Raw genomic sequence first — 18,886 nt, 5'->3', positions numbered from 1 at the left:
CTAGAACCCTCTAGTTTCCTCCAAAAAAATTTTGATCCAAAGAGACCCACCCACAACGGAAACCGCACTGATCACAATTCTTTGCTTCACACTCACGCTTGATTTTCCCTCAAAAAGAAAATTAAAAAACTACTTATGCTTAAGGGCAAACCTGTCTTTCCACTTGAAAAAATTTCAAAATCCAAAAGCCACCAACGGGCCACGCGATGCCAAGGCGGGGGAGTCGTCGGATCGTCCCATCAGACGGCTACGATCTCCTTAAGCGCGTTCTTGGAGGGAAACACCCTGGGCCGTCCGATCCAGTGCCCTAGCCGCACGCGCCGCTATAAAATAAAACGGCCCATTTCGGCCAGCCGCTCCATCCCCTTGGAAGAACACACACTCCAATCCAATCCCAACCTCTCTCGCTCCCCCAAGTTAATCCGATTCGAACCCTTCAATCATCCCCTTGAGGTAATCCCGCAACTGAATCTCCGTCTTGCTTCCAATTTTTGTTAGCGATTCTACCCTTTGAGTTGAATTTTTCGTCGGTTTCTCTGCGCTTGTTTTGCTTCGATTTATTCGTTGTGTTTGTGGGATTCCGGACGGATCTGACGCAGCATTCGTTGGCGTTTCCGCAGGTAGGAAGAGGGATTTAGGGCGGCGAAGATGAGGGAGATCCTGCACATCCAGGGCGGGCAGTGCGGGAACCAGATCGGGTCCAAGTTCTGGGAGGTGGTGTGCGACGAGCATGGCATCGACCCGACGGGGAGGTACGTCGGCACGTCGGACCTGCAGCTGGAGCGCGTGAACGTCTACTACAACGAGGCCTCCTGCGGCCGGTTCGTGCCCCGAGCCGTGCTCATGGACCTCGAGCCAGGCACCATGGACTCCGTCCGCACGGGGCCCTATGGCCAGATCTTCCGCCCCGACAACTTTGTCTTCGGCCAGTCCGGCGCCGGCAACAACTGGGCAAAGGGCCACTACACCGAGGGCGCCGAGCTCATCGACTCCGTCCTCGACGTCGTCCGCAAGGAGGCCGAGAACTGCGACTGCCTCCAAGGTACTGTTCTGTACCTTACCGCACACCTCTTTCAAGTATCACTCCGGTTACTCCATTCCGCCGTTTCCGGGTGAGCAATTTTTTGAATTGCGTTCATCTGCTTCTCGTCAGGTTTCCAGGTGTGCCACTCGCTGGGTGGTGGCACCGGGTCCGGCATGGGCACGCTGCTGATTTCCAAGATCAGGGAGGAGTACCCGGACCGGATGATGCTGACCTTCTCCGTTTTCCCATCGCCCAAGGTGTCCGACACGGTGGTTGAGCCCTACAACGCCACTCTCTCAGTTCACCAGCTTGTGGAGAACGCTGACGAGTGCATGGTGCTGGACAACGAGGCACTCTACGACATCTGCTTCCGCACCCTCAAGCTCACCACCCCTAGCTGTAAGCAGTTCTGTGATATCAAGTTTGATTACCTGCTCACGCTTATGTTAGTAATTTGAATGGTAAATGGTCATTATCTTGGCAGGGCTGTGAACTTAGTTCATGTCCTTGAAAATTAGTTAGTTTTGAGATGATGTTACTTAGTTGATGTTCTTGACTTGTTTCATCACCAAGGTTAGTAATCTGTGGAGCGATTTTTATGTTGTTCAATAATAATGTTGACTAAATATCCTAAACTGATAGATTTTCTGGATACTGGGTATGACTTGACAAATGTACTGTTGTACATCTCTGCATTTCTCAGTACCTTTATTAAACATGGCTAGTAAACTTTCTTCTGTCATGAATTTCCCTAACTTAAGAACATGGGCAGTGCCTATAAAGTAAGTGAATGCTTCTTTGTTCATCAAATTGTAGAGTAGGCTAGTATTTTTCTTGCATCCTTTTGCCAAGTTAGTGCTTTTCTCTGTCGTTAAAATCCAGCTTATATGTTTAATTTCCTGTTGTATAGTCCTAACTCATTATGCTACTATTACTGATGTACTATGTGTTGTTTTTCTGTTAACAGTTGGTGACCTGAACCACTTGATCAGTGCTACCATGAGCGGTGTCACCTGTTGCCTTCGCTTCCCAGGACAACTGAACTCAGACCTCCGGAAGCTTGCTGTCAACCTGATTCCATTCCCACGCTTACACTTCTTCATGGTGGGCTTTGCGCCACTCACCTCTCGTGGGTCGCAGATGTATCGCTCCCTCACTGTCCCTGAGCTCACACAGCAAATGTGGGATTCCAAAAACATGATGTGCGCTGCTGACCCGCGCCATGGCCGCTACCTGACAGCCTCAGCCATGTTCCGTGGCAAGATGAGCACCAAGGAGGTTGATGAGCAGATGATCAATGTGCAGAACAAGAATTCGTCCTACTTTGTGGAGTGGATCCCCAACAATGTCAAGTCGAGTGTGTGTGACATCCCCCCTCGTGGCCTCTCCATGGGGTCCACATTCATTGGCAACTCCACCTCCATCCAGGAGATGTTCCGTCGTGTTAGCGAGCAGTTCACTGCCATGTTCAGGAGGAAGGCCTTCTTGCACTGGTACACTGGCGAGGGAATGGACGAGATGGAGTTTACTGAGGCTGAGAGCAACATGAACGACTTGGTCTCGGAGTATCAGCAGTACCAGGATGCGACAGCCGACGAGGAGGTTGACTATGAGGAAGAAGAGGCGGAGCAGGAGTAAGGTCGGTGCCCGTTGCACGATGGTATCTCTCCATCTGTGCTTTTCGTTGAACTGGAGCTTGCGTATGTTATCGAGTACTTCAGCTGTTACTCGTACTATCGTTACTCTGCTGCATGTTTCTGTTGTGTGCCATGGCATGTAGTGGCAGTGAGCAATGAGTTTGTATGCAGGCATGTTGCCCGATGCTATGTTAGCTTGATTTAGGTTGTGAGGTGTGACTATTGGAGCCAGTGGTTTGGAAATGGAATGGTTGCTATTGTTGTGCAACTCCTGCCGGCTGGCCGGTCTCGAGGTTGCACACCAAGATCGTAGTCGAACACACACAATCACGGAGTACAGTAAAGTAGATGAACACCAGGAAGTAAAGTAGATGAACACCAGGTAATTCCATCCATAACCGGGGAGTAGGTTTCCTCATAATCGATCCCAGGTCGCTGAGTAAACCCCTGAGCAACTAACCTTGCTTTGTACCGTACTACCTCATTATTTTCATTTCTCTTGCGAACAATACCCACTTATAGCCGACAGGGCGTACGTCGAGAGGGGTTCGACACTGTCGCACCAGTGGCACCCGGGGTACCACCGCTGCGCGACGCGTGGGCCCCCTCCCCCGGGTTCTCGGAAAGGTCTCATCCTGAGGAGCGCCAACGAGCTTCCCGGCAAGCTACCAGCCTGAAATGGGCTAGCGGGGCTTCCAGGAATATTCCTGATTAGGCACCTCCCGGGAAGCTGCTTCCCGGGCGCGCTGGGCCCGGGTGCTTCCCGGGCCGACTTGCGGGGACTAGAGGCTCCCGGACACGTGCCCCCGCCTCGGGTCGTGGGGCCCACTGGACAGCGCCACACAGGCGCGTGGCGGGCGCGGAACGCGCGGTCCCACCAAGGCAAGGAGTAAGGCGCGCGGCTCAGTAAACGAGCCGACCGACGGCTAGTTACCCGTCGGGTCGAAAGAACAGTGGTTGTCCAATCCTATCCTAGGGTCTTAGGCCCCTAGCAGCGGAGGTGGCACCCATGCATGCCACCAACTCACCAGGGAGAGTTGCATGCCTCCGCGTTGGACACTTGTAGCCCATGCACCGTGGCACATGTGGCATCCCCTTGTGTATAAAAGGAGGACCCATGCCAACGGTCTAGAGGGGAGAGAGGGTTGACGGGTTAGTCAGTTGGTCAGTTAGTTGGTTCGGACGAAGCTCGATCGATAGATGCTTAGTGGCTCCAGTAGGCAGCCAGCAGAGAGTGGTGAGGAGTGCCTAGCCACTGAGAGAAAGCCCGGGAGCTTGCCTGGCAACTTGTAAACATTTGATCCGTAATCAATATCAGCTCAGACAGGCAGGACGTAGGGTTTTACACCTCCGGGTGGCCCGAACCTGGGTAAAAATCGTGCGTACGTCTGTTCTTGGACTAGCGCGTACCCCTAGCACTTTGCTTCGCCGGCCCAGTAGGGCCTCGTCGGCCGTGCCGGCGATCATCTGGTCTCCACCCCAGACGCCCCTACCGAACCTGAAAGGGGGACGTGGCTGCACGCCCCCGGTGTCGGAGCACCGAGCGACGACAGACACACAGGTCCAAAAACCTCTCTTTTGTGCAGAGATAATAATTCGGTAGTTATTGCCTTCTGCCAATCTTTCCAATCTGACCTCTTCTTACAATCAGTGAGCGAGTTAGGCTCGGGGTCAAGATCGATGATTGCGGCAATTTTCTTAGCAAAGTTTATGTCGACATTAGCAGTCGCTCGGTTTATTGATTCTTCCGTGTTAACATAATCTATGGCCATTTCGTCATGGGGCGCATCATGCGCATCCTCTGTCTCCACAGGATTTCCCATTCCTGGAGCGAGGTCCTTTAGTTTTCCCGTGCCAATGTGTGCGCTCACATCTCCGTTGGGTGCTTCCACTGTTGGAAGGTTAAACTCCGGAATTCCTTGCGCTGAAGATTCCGTACTTGTGCCAGGTCTCAATTGGCTCCCCTCATTCTCTCGGGGCTTTTTAGTAACCGAGTGTGATAAATCTCCTTTGTCCTTTTTCGTCGGGCGTCCCCGAGTACTTGGGATTTGAGGAACCGGATTTCTCGTCCTTTTAGGCCTTTGGACTCGAGTGGGTAGACCCACAGGATCCTTGGGTATCTCTACCCTTTCCGGTACATTGCGCGCAGGCACATGTGATTTTGTCACACTTCTCAAGTCACTAAAGTGATCAGGCAGTTGATTCGCTAAAGCATGCAAATCTATTATCTTTTGGACTTCTCTATGTGTCTCCTTGTGCGCGGGTCATTTGCGTGGATCCCCGTGGCTTGCCACGTCAATTCTCGACTTTTCTCATCAAGAGGTTGATTTCCTCCCCCTAAAGTCGGGAAGAGATCCTCGTCAAAAATGCAGTCAGCAAAGCGGGCCGTATGACAGTCTCCTGTCATGGGGTCCAGATACCTGATTATGGACATAGTCTCATAACCAACGTATATCCCCGACTTACGGAGCGGTCCCATTGCTGATCGCTGAGGGGGTGGTATCGGTACATATACCTGGGAACCGAACCTACGAAGGTGGGAAATTTTCGGTGCCGACCCTTGCGCTAGTTGGACAGGTGAATGGATGTTGTAGGCCGTGGGTCTATAGTTGATGAGATTTGCGGCGTGCAACACTGCATGCCCCCAACACGTGGTTGGTAAATTACAACCCCGAAGGGTTGGTCTGACAATGAATTTAATCCTCTTAATCAATGCCTCTGCTAGTCCATTTTGCGTATGGACATGTGATACGGAGTGCTCAACCTAAATGCCAAGTGCCATACAATAATCATCGAACGCTTTTGAAGAAAATTCTCCAGCGTTGTCCATTCGAATAGACTTTATACGATGATCCGGGAAATTATTCCTCATTTGTATGATTTGCGACATCAACTTGGCAAAGGCATGGTTCCGTGTAGACAACAAGTTAACACAGTACCATTTAGACGAAGCGTCTATGAGCACCATGAAGTATCGAAACGGCCCCGAAAGGGGCTGAATCGGACCACATATATCCTCTTGGATGCGTTCCAAAAACGCAGGGATTTCATCACTCACTTTCAATGGTGATGGTCGAAAGATTAATTTCCCCGTCGCGCATGCCGAGCACACGAAATCATCATGATTCGGGAAATTTTTAACATTCACCCCATGCCCATTTGAGTTGTTAATTATATTTCTCATCATTCTAATACCCGGGTGGCCTAATCTATCATGACATAAGCAAAATAGTTCAGAACTTCTAAATATAGTCTTTAAGGTAGTGTACACGGGCGGCGCTATAATCTTAGTGTAGTAAAGCCCGGTGTCGAATGAAGGGAATTTTTCAACAACATGCTTACCGTGGGAATCGCGCTTTGTGATAAGTAGTCATTCTTTGCCATTATCATCATCGGTCTCCACATGGAAGCCGTTTGCACGGATGTCCTTAAAACTCAAGAGAGTTCGAGTCGACTCTGGGTACAATAATGCTTCCTCAATGAGCAAAGTTGTTCCCATGGGGAGTATGATAGTGGCTCGTCCTGAGCCTACTATTTTTGACTCACCCCCTGCAATAGTCATTATACTCCTCATAGTCTTTTTAATGAACTCAAAATAACGAGTTTCTCTCAAGATGGTGTTTGTGGTACAACTATCCACAAGGCACGTTTTCTCCATTCGAGCGCCACGTGTTCTAAAATATAGCATCTAATTAATTTATGAAGCGAGGAAGTAGCAACATAATTAAGTAAATGCATTACATATTTCAGAACATAACAAGCCATCGAGATTAAATAAAGGAATTAATGGATGAACTCACAAATCATCCAAGCGTTGAAAGAACAATGTTTTGCTTGCTCAGAGCATATACAACCACCTCAGGTGATTTTGTATCATAGAATCATCAAAATCAATTGACAAATGAATCATTAGGAGGGCCAAGTCAACTTGACGATGATGTCCTCATCCTCCGCATATGTCACAGTTTGGCATGGTCTCATCCCATTATTAGCTATCACGGTAGCGATAGTCGGGAGAGACGTGTGTGAAACCACACATAGCACAAACTCAATGGGGGTTGGCCAAGCTTAATAGAATCAGTTAGTGCTTCCATTTTGCGCCTCCCCCTCTGAGTTATAGCGAGGTTAAACCTCGCGCTATTACATAGCCTGAAAATACTTATGACATGCGAGCATGAACAATACATGTGGAACCAGGACCATCTGGTAAAGCATAACACTTTCCCAACATGTATGTACTTGTCCAAAAGTACAAAGGGATGGTGAAATGCCTAAATGTTCTCCTCGCAGGGTGGTGGCGGTAGTCAACAAGACACCAAGCCGATCAACCTCCTCAAAAGCTATCAAGCTCCAAGAACAAATCCACATCCAAAACTCAAGTCCAACCATTTTAGGTCGGCTCCTCGAACTGCAGGTTCGTGATTCATATCATTAATGCGAATTTTTACGAGATTACAACATATAATCTCGAGGTAACCTCATGTAACCCATCGCATAAAGGTGATAAAATGATATAGTTGTTCATAACAACGTTCCAATATTTAAAACATGCGAGTTCATGTCTTAATGATTAAAAGTAATAAAGCATATTTACAATTAATCAACAATGGTAAAACATGGTAATACAAGCATGTGCATAGAGATGGCAAGTTAAACATTTTCTAAATGTGGAAATTAGCCCCAAAAACACATTCCCGAAGTCATTTTGAGCATAAATGTGCAGTTTCAGCAAAAATTGACACTTCCAGGGACTTACGCGCAAAAACGCAGCACATCAAACATTTGTGCGTTATTACGGTAAAATCAGGGGCTAAAACGCAAAATTGCTGCGTTAAAATGTATTTCGGGTTGCCAGCCCATTTCCCCCTCTCCCTTTTTTTTTCAGCCCAGGAGCCGGCCCACTGGCCCATCCCTCGCGGCCTAGCTGGGCCCGCCGCGCCGGCCCCTAGGGTTTCGCCTCTGGGCGGCGGCTGTTGGCGGCAGGGGCGGCCGGCGGCGGCGGCGCCCCCGCAGCAGGCGGCCGGGGCTACCCGCGCGCGCCGCGCCCGGGACTGCGGCAGTCGGGGGCGGCTGGCGGCAGCGGCGGCACCCGTGCGCCCTGCAGGGGACGGCGGCGGCCCGCGCGACCGGCACACGCGTCAGACGGCGGTGGCAGGGGCGGCCGGCGACGGCGGCACCCGCGCGCCCTACAGGGACGGCGGCGTCCCGCGCGTCTGGTGCACGTGGCGGACGGCGGCGGCCCCGTGCCAGAGGCGGCGGTGGCCCCCCGCGCGCCCGACGCACGCGGCGGCGGCGGCCCGCGTGCGTCCAAGGCGGCGGCAGCCGGCGGTGCCCTGCGCACGCGACGGCGACGATCTGCCGGGCGGCGGCGGCGCGCGCTCGTGCCCGGCGCGGCGGGAGCCAGCGCACAAGACGATGGCGGGCGCGCGCTCGTGCGTCCGGGGCGGCCGCGGCGGCTCGCGGGCACGGTAGCGACGACAGCCGCAGCCCGTGCCCGTGCGCTCCTAAGGTGGCGGCGGCACCACAGTGGCTTGGGACGGCTCGCGGCTTGAAGCCTGCGGTGGCCGGCGGTGAAGCACGATGGTGCGACACCGTCTCCCCATGGTGATGGTCAACAAGTCCCTCGTGCGGCGAGGATGATCGGCATTGGCCGGAGACTTGGTCGGCAACATCTCGCGAGGAAAATCCATACCGTGGGTAGAAAAATCTGAAAACTAATATAATCACAAAAACGGAATGGTAACACAAAGAGGAATCCATTTTTGCAATAAAATTTCGGATCCAATACCTCCGTGATTTATGTCGAGAGCCTGCTTGGAGGAGGCTCGATGAAGGCTCGGGGTAGAGGCTCGTGCTGATAACGTGTTGTGCAACTCCTGCCGGCTGGCCGGTCCCGAGGTTGCGCACCAAGATCGTAGTCGAACACACACAATCACGGAGTACAGTAAAATAGATGAACAGCAAGAAGTAGAGAGGAACATGAGCTCTTTATTAATTCTGATCTCAAGTGTACGTACAAGGAGTAGCCTCCTCTCCTTTATATACGCCCAATGGATAAGAGCCCATAACAAACTATTAGGTGAAGGAACGAGTCAATAGGGGGGGTTGGTGGGGGCGCACGACTCGGTGGCCACCCCACCCTGTCGTTCGGTTCCTCAACAGCTATAATATCATTGCTGATTCTACCTGTTTTCTTGTCCCTTATTCTGTTTACTTAGTACTCCGTAAAAGGTTTGGTAACCTTTTTTGTTGATTTTTAGATGGCGTGTTGGACACGAACTCGTAGATACAAGAATTTGAAGCAAATCGTAGCCTCGTAGGCTTGGAACCAACTCACATTTTTTATTGATTACAGAAAAAGCCGCATGGACACCGCAAGTTGTCAACCTTGACATTTCTGCTAACTGTTGCACCTAAAGAGCATCTACATCCTTGACTAAAAGCATCTGGTCCTTGGGTGATAAATTGTCTTGCGTCATAGATAACCTCCAAATAAATTACTTGTAGTCAGCTTATGCGTAGCAATTTAAAATTTTGGGCCTCTTTGATAGAGTTTTAGAAATTTAATAATAGGAGAAAAACATAGCAATACTAATAAACATGATCAAAGTACTTTCCAGTTTCGTTCATATGCCACTAAATAGTACAACATCCTTTCCGATTTAAAGGGTGCACATCACCGTGTCGATGATGCAGTTAATGTAACATGAGTTTTATATCACAAAAATTACACTACTAGAAAATATAACATTTGAAGGTTTTAATGATATGATTTTTGTGATACAAAACTCATGTTACATTAGTTAAATCGTCAACCTAAACCTAGAGATGCAGGTCACCCCTTTAAACCAGAAAGGAGGTAGTATCATTTTGTTGTCCGTGCAAAGGAATTAAAAAAGATTTTGTTGGATTGTAGAAATTCTACGCCTTTTCGGTATCAAAGGAAATTTTTATGGCAGCTCGATGGATGTAGCAAACACATGGAATTTCCTTTGATGCCCGTTTTATCATCGAGCTTTCCTTTGCTCCTTTCGTTGAAATAAAACGGGTGGAAACGTTTTCCTAGCTAGGGCTCTAGGGCTCCTATACGAGGCAACTAGCTCATGCCTTCGGCCGCTATGCCCTAGCGGCCGGCTGAAGGGTGGGGGACCCTGGATCTGATGACCGGTCCTCGTAAGGTCTTCATGTTCTTCGTCTCTAGTGTATGGACATCAGCGGTGATGGGAATAAAGGTCCTGCAGCCCGCCCCAAATCGATGTTCTTCCCTGAAGGAGCGTCGACGTGTTGAAGTTTGGAGTCAATTGTTGGGCATTAGGCCTCACATGGAGTTGTGTTTACGGCGAATCTCTTGGGATCCGGCCGGCTTTCCGGGTTTTCGGTGAATCCCTTGGGAGTCGGTCGGCTTTCATTGTTTTTTGTGTATTTCAGGTTCGGCTCTTCCGATCTACGATTCTTATCTTTGACGATGGTCGCAGCTCTAGTGCACTAGTCCTTTGGAGCCTTAGCACGACGACTACCCCAGCGTCCACTATCAAAAGCAATCATTTGACAAGGTCTGCCCGGCTCTGGTGATGGAAGGGCAAAGATGATGGCGCGCGCCTTCACCTCATTCTAGTGCCTGTTGCCGTTGCTAAGGCCCTGTTTGGTACTAGAGTTTTTGGGTGTTTTTTAGGATATAAATCACTCCAAATTGAAAAACACTACAAACTTCAAATGGTTGTTTGGTAGGAAGGGTTTGGATGTGATTATTCCTAATTTTCCCAACAAAACACTCCATTTTTGTACCAACTCCTTTTTTGTTGATTTTTTGTTTGGTAACATTTTGGATTTTTGAGCGTCCCTCAGATACCAAAACACTAGTGACTAAAAAAATACATTAACATCAAATAAGGCCTAAGTGGTCTAAAGATCTATTTGTAATTTTTAGTATTTTTAGGGTTCTTTGTACCACTGGTACTGATGATTATTAATAGACCGGTGATCCGTTTCGCAAAGAAAAACGGGTAAATTAAATTGTACCAAATGAAAGATAAAAAGAGTGAAATCCATTCGTTCACTACCGGCTCGACAAGAAGATTGGAAAGCACCATGCGGTACACACGTGGTTATGCTACAGTCAGCGCACACCAAACATGTTATTGGCATGATAAGTTTCGATAAGTTTGCCCGCTCCAAAAAAAGAGTTTCGATAAGTTTGAAGAGAAACCCAAGGTACCGAACCTAGTAGTAGTAGCGGCGGCAGAGCAGTTCGTTTCATCGTGACCGATCCGAAAGTGACCCCGAACGCAGCCAGCACACTCGCTAACAATTGACCCCCCAAATCCAGTCATCGCCGAGCACCTTTCCCCATGGCGGCCTCGGCGGCGCGCTCCCTCGTGCTCTTCTCCGCCTCCCTCGGCCTCGGCCGGGCCTCGTCTCGCCTCGTCTCGGTCTCCCGCTCCCCTTCCTCGGGGCTCCTACCCAGGCAGCAGGTGCTCGCCTTCCGTGGGCGCTCCTCTTTCGCCGCCACCGCCGTCGTCATGGGGAAGGCCGGCACCGCCGAGGCCGAGGCCGACCCAGGGATGGACGCCGTCCAGCGCCGCCTCATGTTCGAGGACGAGTGAGTGTCCCCCGGTTCCCAATCTCGTTTCATCAACCTGTTCTCACTCTGCTGTCGTTGGAATTGTGCCTGCGGTTTGTCGTTAGGTTTTGAGGCATCGGTTTGGTTCGTTGCTCCCGAGGGACAGAATTGAATTATGCTAAGTTACATTATTAGTTCGGAGGGTTGGATGACTATCATAAGCATTAACCGATGATCCTTATGCTGTATCAACAGATATAGGTCACAGTGGCACTCAAACTAAAACCGAGAAGATTGTCCCTTTCATTTCATCTTGTATCGGTATAACTGAAAAGTTCAATTTGCTATGCAGGTGCATCTTAGTGGATGAACAAGACAATGTCATTGGCCACGAGTCTAAGTATAACTGTACGCCTAAATCCTTTCCTTCGATCTTGTTTGATTGCCTTCTGTAAACTTATGCTGGCTTCTGTGTTATCTGGATACCCAGTTGGATAGTTTCTCTATGTTTGCTAAATACATCGAACTGCCATAAATTTCTTTTTAATGCCCTCATATGTGATGGATGGACACTCCAGTTTGGCTTAACTTTTCCCATAACTGCTGTCCCATGGAAGTAGTTTATGACAAGGTACTAGGGGCCATATAATGGCATTACGTTGAACCATATTTTTCCAAATAAAATTAGCAGAAAATAAAATGCAACATGGCTAGAAGACTCCGGCAACTAAATGTGTAATGCTGTTCCTAACCCCATGCCTACAGAGGTGCCTTAGAAGTGTAAAGTCCAACCAGTTAAATATTCATGGCTTCCAGAGTGAAGCAAACAATATTTCCAGCTAAAACAAACTTTTAGGTGGAGCTTTGAGGCAGATCACATGCACCTTTCAGCAAAATGAGACGAGCAGGAGCTCGTTAAATGCCTAATAGCAACCTTTTCATACGATCATATTGGAGTTTGGAATTTAGATGCTTTAATATTTCATAGCTTGTCGCCTTACTGAAAAATTAGTAATGAAGTATCTCTTTTAGCAGCTATTGTCCTGGTTTATTAACACATTCTCGTAATTTAGGCCATCTCATGGAAAAGATAGAATCTGGGAATGCCCTACACAGAGCATTCAGTGTTTTCCTTTTCAACTCCAAATACGAGTTGTTACTTCAGGTACATACATAACCATAAATACATTTGTCTTGGCTTTAAGATGTAATCTAACTTCTATTTTACCATGTATTTTGACTATGATCCAGTTATTATATTTCCCAAACAATTAGGGAATTGTTTATTAGGCTTGGAACAATCTGAGTTTGATTAAGATGATGAAGCTAAAAGTTGGGAGTAGCTAGGCCAATAATCGTGCAACACTTGCATGTGCATGTATTCAAGTATGAAGCTTATATCTTGGTCTAACTCGATTTAAACTCAAAATCAGGATTCTTAGTTTTATTTTACATCTTTCCGTTATCTGGGCCTAGTTGCTGCCTGTTGGATTTTTCTAAATGGAAAATTTTGTTTTCGGACATAGAATGGTCATACTGAAGAAATCCTCTGAAATTATTTTCAAATAACTATACTTGTCAGTCTTGAATTCTTTGAAATTTGCACGGTTAAATGATAAACACAATTAATATGCATAAAAATGCAATCATTCTTGCTCCTGATTATTTCATGAATTAGCACCGGAGTTCAGTTTACAGGAGCGGTATTTTTTATTACACTTGTTTTTACATTACGGCTATCACCTCATGGCAAAGCATGAACATATTATTATATTTATCTGTGCAATTATTTGATTCTACATAAGATTTTGTAGTTCTAGCTTTGTGGCAACAGCGCAGCACACCTAGACATATATCATGTTTTGGCATATATTTTTCTGCCTTAGCCTGCAACTTAGTTTATGGTTCTTGTACATTAACTTATCAGATAAATATTCTTAAGCATTCTCATGATAGGCAATTTGTACTATTGTACTATTTACAGCAAAGGTCTACGACAAAAGTGACATTTCCGCTTGTCTGGACAAACACTTGCTGTAGCCACCCTCTATACCGTGATACTGAGCTCATCGAGGATAAGTGCCTAGGTACATCATCTGCCCTGAAGAATGAAGACAAATTCATACCATTAGGTTCACCATCTAGGCTGTGGCTTCCACCTTACTGAATACCAGTTGCAATTTATTATTTTTGTTCAGGAGTCAGAAATGCAGCACAGCGGAAGCTATTTGATGAATTGGGAATACAGGCCGAAGATTTACCAGTTGAACAGTTCATTCCGCTTGGAAGGATGCTTTACAAGGCTCCATCTGATGGAAAATGGGGGGAACATGAGCGTAAATACTTGTCCTTTGTTCAGTACCAGTGGTGTCCAGTTTTCTGCAATTTGGTTCTATGGCATGTTTTCTTATGTGTATCCTTAAGCAGCATTTCATTGTAGATCTTATAGTTTGTTGATTTGTCATTATTCAGTGGACTACCTTCTGTTCATGGTTCGTGACGTGAAGCTCAACCCAAATCCAGATGAAGTGTCTGATGTCAAGTACGTGAACCGCGATGAGCTGAAGCAGTTGATCAAGAAAGCGGATGATGGGGAAGGCGGCATTAAGCTGTCCCCTTGGTTCAGGCTGGTGGTTGACAACTTCCTCATGGGCTGGTGGGATCATGTTGAGCAAGGGACTCTGAAGGAGGCAGTCGACATGAAAACCATCCATAAGTTGTAGAATGTAGAGTGTCAAGTACTGTTGGAGTGTTGGTATAGAGAAACAAGAACTGCTGTTGCTGTTGGTGCATGCATGCCTTCGTTTTCTTTTCTTCTTTTGTATTCTTTTGAGGATGTTAGTTTTTCTGTTTTTGCTGTTGAGAAACAAGATCTTTTAAGAACTGAGCTACCTGTACAGATAATCCGTGGAGAAATACTTGGCCAGCTTAATACGAGTTCTGTTTGTGACAAATCGAATCATGCAAGGGGCTACTTAGGCTGTGTTTTGGAGCTTTGCAGTGGATTACGATAATTCCATCTGCATAGCTAGCTTTATTTCTTTCTATTTTACCAATTTGCTAACTAAACATTCTTCTATTTTCATGGCTATTTCCCCCTTTGTTTTAAAAGTTCATGGATATTTTCCATGACTGACTACAAAGAAAGTTCAGCGTAATTATTGTTAACTTTTGAGTTTTTGGGCCGGAAACTAGAAAAAGTTAAATGGGCCAGGCACTCGACAATGGGTCATGCCGCCAACCGAAACAGTGAATTAGCCCGGCCAGCATGACAGCACAATTTCCAGTTCTAAAAAAAAGGACAGTATCATTCCCAGTCATGGATTGAATATTAACCTAGAAAAAAAAGCCATGGCTTGCATATAACTGAGAGAATGAACACCACATGTCTACAAAGAAGAATAAGAATGAACAACACCCTTATCTGAAGAGAACCATATGTCCAATTGACCCGAACGAGCAATGCCTTGTAACCTCACAACACCCTTATCTGAAAGAGTGTGCTATTTTGTGGTAACTTCATCACGTTTTCTTTGTTGCTACTATACCAATTTTCTATCGCAAGCAAATTAAGAAGTTCACATTGGTGTATGCAAACCGTGGAAGCTACTCCCGACATAAGCAGCCTCGTGATTAACGACTTGATGAACAGAAAAGGAAAAATGACACCCACTGCTGAAACGAAAAGGACGGGCGAGCCGGATCGATCTGCATTTTGCAGCGCGAGCCCACGACGCTGACGGGCACGAGACGCAGCCGACGGCGAAGCCAGCCGTCGCATTCCTTGGCAGCAGTGCGTACGCAAGAAACCTGCCGCTTTTAAGCTACATCGACGACGAAAGCGCCCCCAAGGGATAAGACCACCTATCCTCTCAGTTAAAACAACTGTTTTGTTACACACGGCTTGTATATACGAAAGGGGATCATTTCTTTTTCTCTTTCTTTATCATGCAGACGAGATGAACATACACTTGTTGACGCGATAGCACCCAGTCTCTAAAGCGAAATCCACGTACCCATTCGCAGAGATTCGCGGGAAAGAAAAAGGCTCCATGTTCGATGGATCAGTCGAGTAGTATATGTGTTCTTCGAAACGGAGGATCACTCACTAGTAAACTATTTCATGAAGCCCGAGGGGGTGAAAAAGGCTGTGAAAGGGTAGCAATTTGCAATGGGCACGCAGCTGTCGTGGTCCGGCACCGAACACCTGCCACCAACACCAGGCAGGATTACATTACGCGAGCGAGCAAAAAAGGGTGAAAGACGAAGGAAGGAAAGAGACGCGGGCCAACAACCCCGTCTCCTCCGTCCGAACAATTATCACCACGAGTTGGGTGGGGCCCCAGCCCAGGAACCTGAATTATCGATATTTTTTCTTTTCCTTGTTTTTTCGGATAAATCATATATTAAAATCAACCAATTCTTACGGAACCATCTTTAAAATAAAATAAAATTAACGTCGTTGTCTTCCTCCTACACTCGCCGGTGGCGCGCCGTGAGCGAAGCTCGATGTTGCCTCTGGACCTCCGAACCATGTCAGAGCCAGAAAACCGTTGTTGACGTACCAGACGGGAAGTCGTTGATCGGAGCCAGAAGACGCCGGTGACAGTAATCTGAGAAACAAACCACCGTTCTGGAGAAGAAAACGGTGAAGAGGGTTGGATGACCATCCCAGATCCGGACAGACGGATCCGCGAACTTGGCCGCACTAACTCCACGATGAAATCGAAACTGGTCGAATCTCATCGATCGGAAAAGGAACCGATAAACCGATACGCGTAGACGACCTGCAAAGCACAAACACAGAACCAGATCCACCACTCCAGAAGAGTAGCGACCATCCGTCCCGCACTTCTCAACGCCACCGGCAGGATCGCCGTCGACGAGGTGGATGAGGAGTCGGAAAAAGCTTATTATTGACCCCGCACAATGCCGCCATCACCACCATAGCTCGGCTGCCGGTTGACCAAACCCTAGTTTTTGAAGACATACTAAAGGACTAAACGTAAAAGAGGTAGGGATGTCATTCCCCGGCCGGCCGGCCAGCCGAGAGACGAGATCAATCTGTAGACGAGCGGCGGGTGGCTGCTAGGGCTGGAGCCTTTTTCCTATCAGGACCGAACTATTTTTGCGGCCGTGATTAGCACGATTTCCTTAACTATCCCTTCTCATCTTCTCCCTTCTTCTGCTGAGGTCGGCTGAGTGCAAAGCCATTTGCTGAGATACTACTCCTGAAAAAGGGTCATCGTCGTCTCGTCGGGGCCAAAGCAAGCAATTACCCGCGAGCTGTGAGCTTTCACGACAGGTGCTTTCCGTCAAGACGACCGAGGCTCTCCGGATTTGGGCCTGATTAATAAACCCTTTGTTACGTTCCTCAGGCACGCCATGACCGAGGCCGACGTTTGGGTGCATACGGCCCAAGCCCATAAGAGATCACCGTTGCTCTCCACATCCCAAAAGTCTGAACTGATGGGAGGGTAAAGCTTTCTCTTATAAACTGATCGCAGCCTTCTTCCGTAAGCGAGGTGGGACTAAACTCTGAGACGCTCCAACGTGAGGCCGTGACACCCTTGTACACGGGACGGAGAAGACAAACACGTAGTAGTACTGTGCATTCCACTAAACGGGGCCTTTATTTCCCGATGATCGGCTCCATCCAACAGTGACCTAACTACGCAAAGCTTATTTAGGTGTCCCGTCCTCGCACAGTGTTTGCAAATGACCTACCAGGAGAACGACTTGGAGAAATCAAAGAAGAGGGCGTGGTGCACGGGGGGATGGATCGTGGATAGCTAGGGAAGGATTGTACTAGAGGCTACTGGGTGGCTGACGTGGCTAGTGGCACAGGGCAGAGATGCTTGGCCACCGGCCGCGCACCACCGAAAACAGCGCGGGGCCCGGTCCGAACCGCACGCAAGGCCGTTTGCCTCGTTCACATTTGGGCATAGAACTAGATCTGGCTAGCTCACTGACCGGGTCCAGGCAGCGGCCACGCGGCGGCCTCCCCTGCGCCTGCAGGATCCAGTCTCAAGCGTACACGCGGCTGCGAAGCACTTCCTTGTCGGCAGTGAAGTATATAGACCGCGCGAGGCTGCATGCCAGGTGGGACCCGCTTACTGAAATTCTGAAGGTCAGTCAAAGGTTTTTTATTGCCCTTTTTAATTTCTGCAAAGGAAGATAGAAGTCAATTTAACTGCCGTTGTATTCAGGGCAAGGCTTTCCAAGGCTTCAAGTTCATGGAGCTTGAATTGACGTCTTGACGAGTAGTTTGTCCGAGGTGAGAACTCGGCGGTACACCAGTCAAACACAGTACAATTTTTGCTAAACGATTCCACTCCAACTCGATGTAAAAAAGATGTGACGATCGTCATTTCACAATGTTGATTTTGGATCGGAGTCTTCTTCAGAACAGCGCAGACTTGCAGGAAACATCTCAGATCACTGGCCTCTGTCAGAGGAGAGAAAAGAAAGAACAAGCTCATATGAGATTAGGTGGGACAAATGCGGAGCCTGCCTCAGTGCCTCTGGAGGGAAATCTTCATTCTTAACCACCAAACCAGCGTGGCGCCATGAATGTTTGCATCCGAGAGTAGACGCCGCTCCATTTAAGACCGTGGCTCCCAATAATCCCTAACAAACTCGACTTTTCTGAGTCCGGTGTCATCATCAGATACGTACTCCAACAGACATAACTTACTCGCCTAGAGAAGCAAGTACCATTGCTCCTCTCAGCACTGATCTTCAGAGTGCTCCTCCGGAGGCCGCAACGCCAGATCACATTCCTGTTCTTTTTTCCTAGTACTAAGCAGTACCAACAAGCAGGCAACAACTACACATATCTAGCCGGTCAAAGATACTGGCGATCCTTCCCGATCACGTAATATTTTATTTTAAAGATGGTTTGATTTTAATATATGCCTTGACCTTCTCGCGAAAAAAAAAATACTGGCGATCCTTCCCGATCACGTAACTAGGACCATCTCAGAGTCGCAGACGTCGTTGCATGCGTAGCGTAGTTCTTGGTCGTCCTACCAATGCAGTTTTAGATGATATAATGTTGAGCAATCAGACACCGGATCGGACGGTGCACAAAAACCGGTTTGTGCTTATTGCAACGAGATGGGAGCATTAATTCAATTCAATCGACCGGTCGATATCAGCATGGCGCTTTCGAATTTGCTTAACAACCAACACTAAATTAATTGACAGCGAGAGCATGGTCATCATCATCATCTCAAGCAAATCCGCGGTGGAAGGTGGGTGGGGACGACTTTTTTGTGTTGTGTGGGCATTGCATTACACATTTTTGGTGTCGACGGAACGGGTCAAAGAAAAAGGGTTCCCCCAACCGAACCAGCCGCACATGCATGCCCACTGGGGAGAGGAAGAATTCCAAATTCCAACGAAGAAGATAGGAAGGGTGCTCTCTCTCTCCTCTGTTGGAGCATGACGATGACCTCAAAATCCTGCTGTTACGTGTGGTAATATACAAGCCACGACATGATCCCACATGTTGATCTCACCCATGTGGTACGCATCCACGAAGATCTGTCTCTTTGGTGCCTAAAATCAAAGAAGCCGACGATGGATATGGAGGGAGGAATAAATGGTGGGGCCTTGTTGAGTAGTGGCTTGTTGCCGCTTGTGGAATCCACGCTCTCCCAA

General features: G+C 48.0%; 2 protein-coding genes across 2 annotated transcripts; both read left to right on the top strand.

The window, feature by feature from the left end:
• Positions 1-308: 308 nt before the first annotated feature.
• LOC100834494 (tubulin beta-2 chain) lies at positions 309-2,960 on the top strand. The gene is made up of 4 exons (XM_003568403.4): positions 309-453; positions 621-1,042; positions 1,154-1,423; positions 1,992-2,960. The coding sequence occupies exons 2-4, from the start codon at positions 649-651 to the stop codon at positions 2,660-2,662; spliced, it is 1,335 nt and encodes a 444-aa protein (XP_003568451.1). The 5' UTR covers positions 309-453; positions 621-648; the 3' UTR covers positions 2,663-2,960.
• A 7,925-nt stretch (positions 2,961-10,885) lies between these two features.
• On the top strand, positions 10,886-14,175 carry LOC100834794 (isopentenyl-diphosphate Delta-isomerase I). Its single transcript, XM_003568404.4, has 6 exons — positions 10,886-11,260; positions 11,574-11,629; positions 12,295-12,386; positions 13,206-13,308; positions 13,420-13,557; positions 13,694-14,175. Exons 1-6 carry the CDS (start codon positions 11,010-11,012, stop codon positions 13,942-13,944), a joined length of 891 nt encoding a protein of 296 aa, XP_003568452.1. The 5' UTR covers positions 10,886-11,009; the 3' UTR covers positions 13,945-14,175.
• The last annotated feature ends 4,711 nt before the right edge of the window (positions 14,176-18,886 follow it).

This window comes from Brachypodium distachyon, chromosome 2 (assembly GCF_000005505.3).
Source record: "Brachypodium distachyon strain Bd21 chromosome 2, Brachypodium_distachyon_v3.0, whole genome shotgun sequence".
Lineage (NCBI taxonomy): Eukaryota > Viridiplantae > Streptophyta > Magnoliopsida > Poales > Poaceae > Brachypodium > Brachypodium distachyon.
The sequence above is the reverse complement of the archived record's forward strand: the minus strand, read 5'-3'. Positions and strand labels throughout refer to the sequence as shown.

What these genes read in the sequence shown, in the direction of transcription:
- LOC100834494 (XM_003568403.4), top strand. Translation starts at nt 649, where the DNA reads ATGAGGGAGATCCTGCACATCCAGGGCGGGCAGTGCGGGAACCAGATC. An exon ending in GAACTGCGACTGCCTCCAAG is followed by an intron (nt 1,043 to 1,153) that starts GTACTGTTCTGT and finishes GCTTCTCGTCAG; the next exon opens with GTTTCCAGGTGTGCCACTCG. An exon ending in CAAGCTCACCACCCCTAGCT is followed by an intron (nt 1,424 to 1,991) that starts GTAAGCAGTTCT and finishes TTCTGTTAACAG; the next exon opens with TTGGTGACCTGAACCACTTG.
- LOC100834794 (XM_003568404.4), top strand. Translation starts at nt 11,010, where the DNA reads ATGGCGGCCTCGGCGGCGCGCTCCCTCGTGCTCTTCTCCGCCTCCCTC. An exon ending in AATACGAGTTGTTACTTCAG is followed by an intron (nt 12,387 to 13,205) that starts GTACATACATAA and finishes TACTATTTACAG; the next exon opens with CAAAGGTCTACGACAAAAGT. An exon ending in AAAATGGGGGGAACATGAGC is followed by an intron (nt 13,558 to 13,693) that starts GTAAATACTTGT and finishes GTCATTATTCAG; the next exon opens with TGGACTACCTTCTGTTCATG.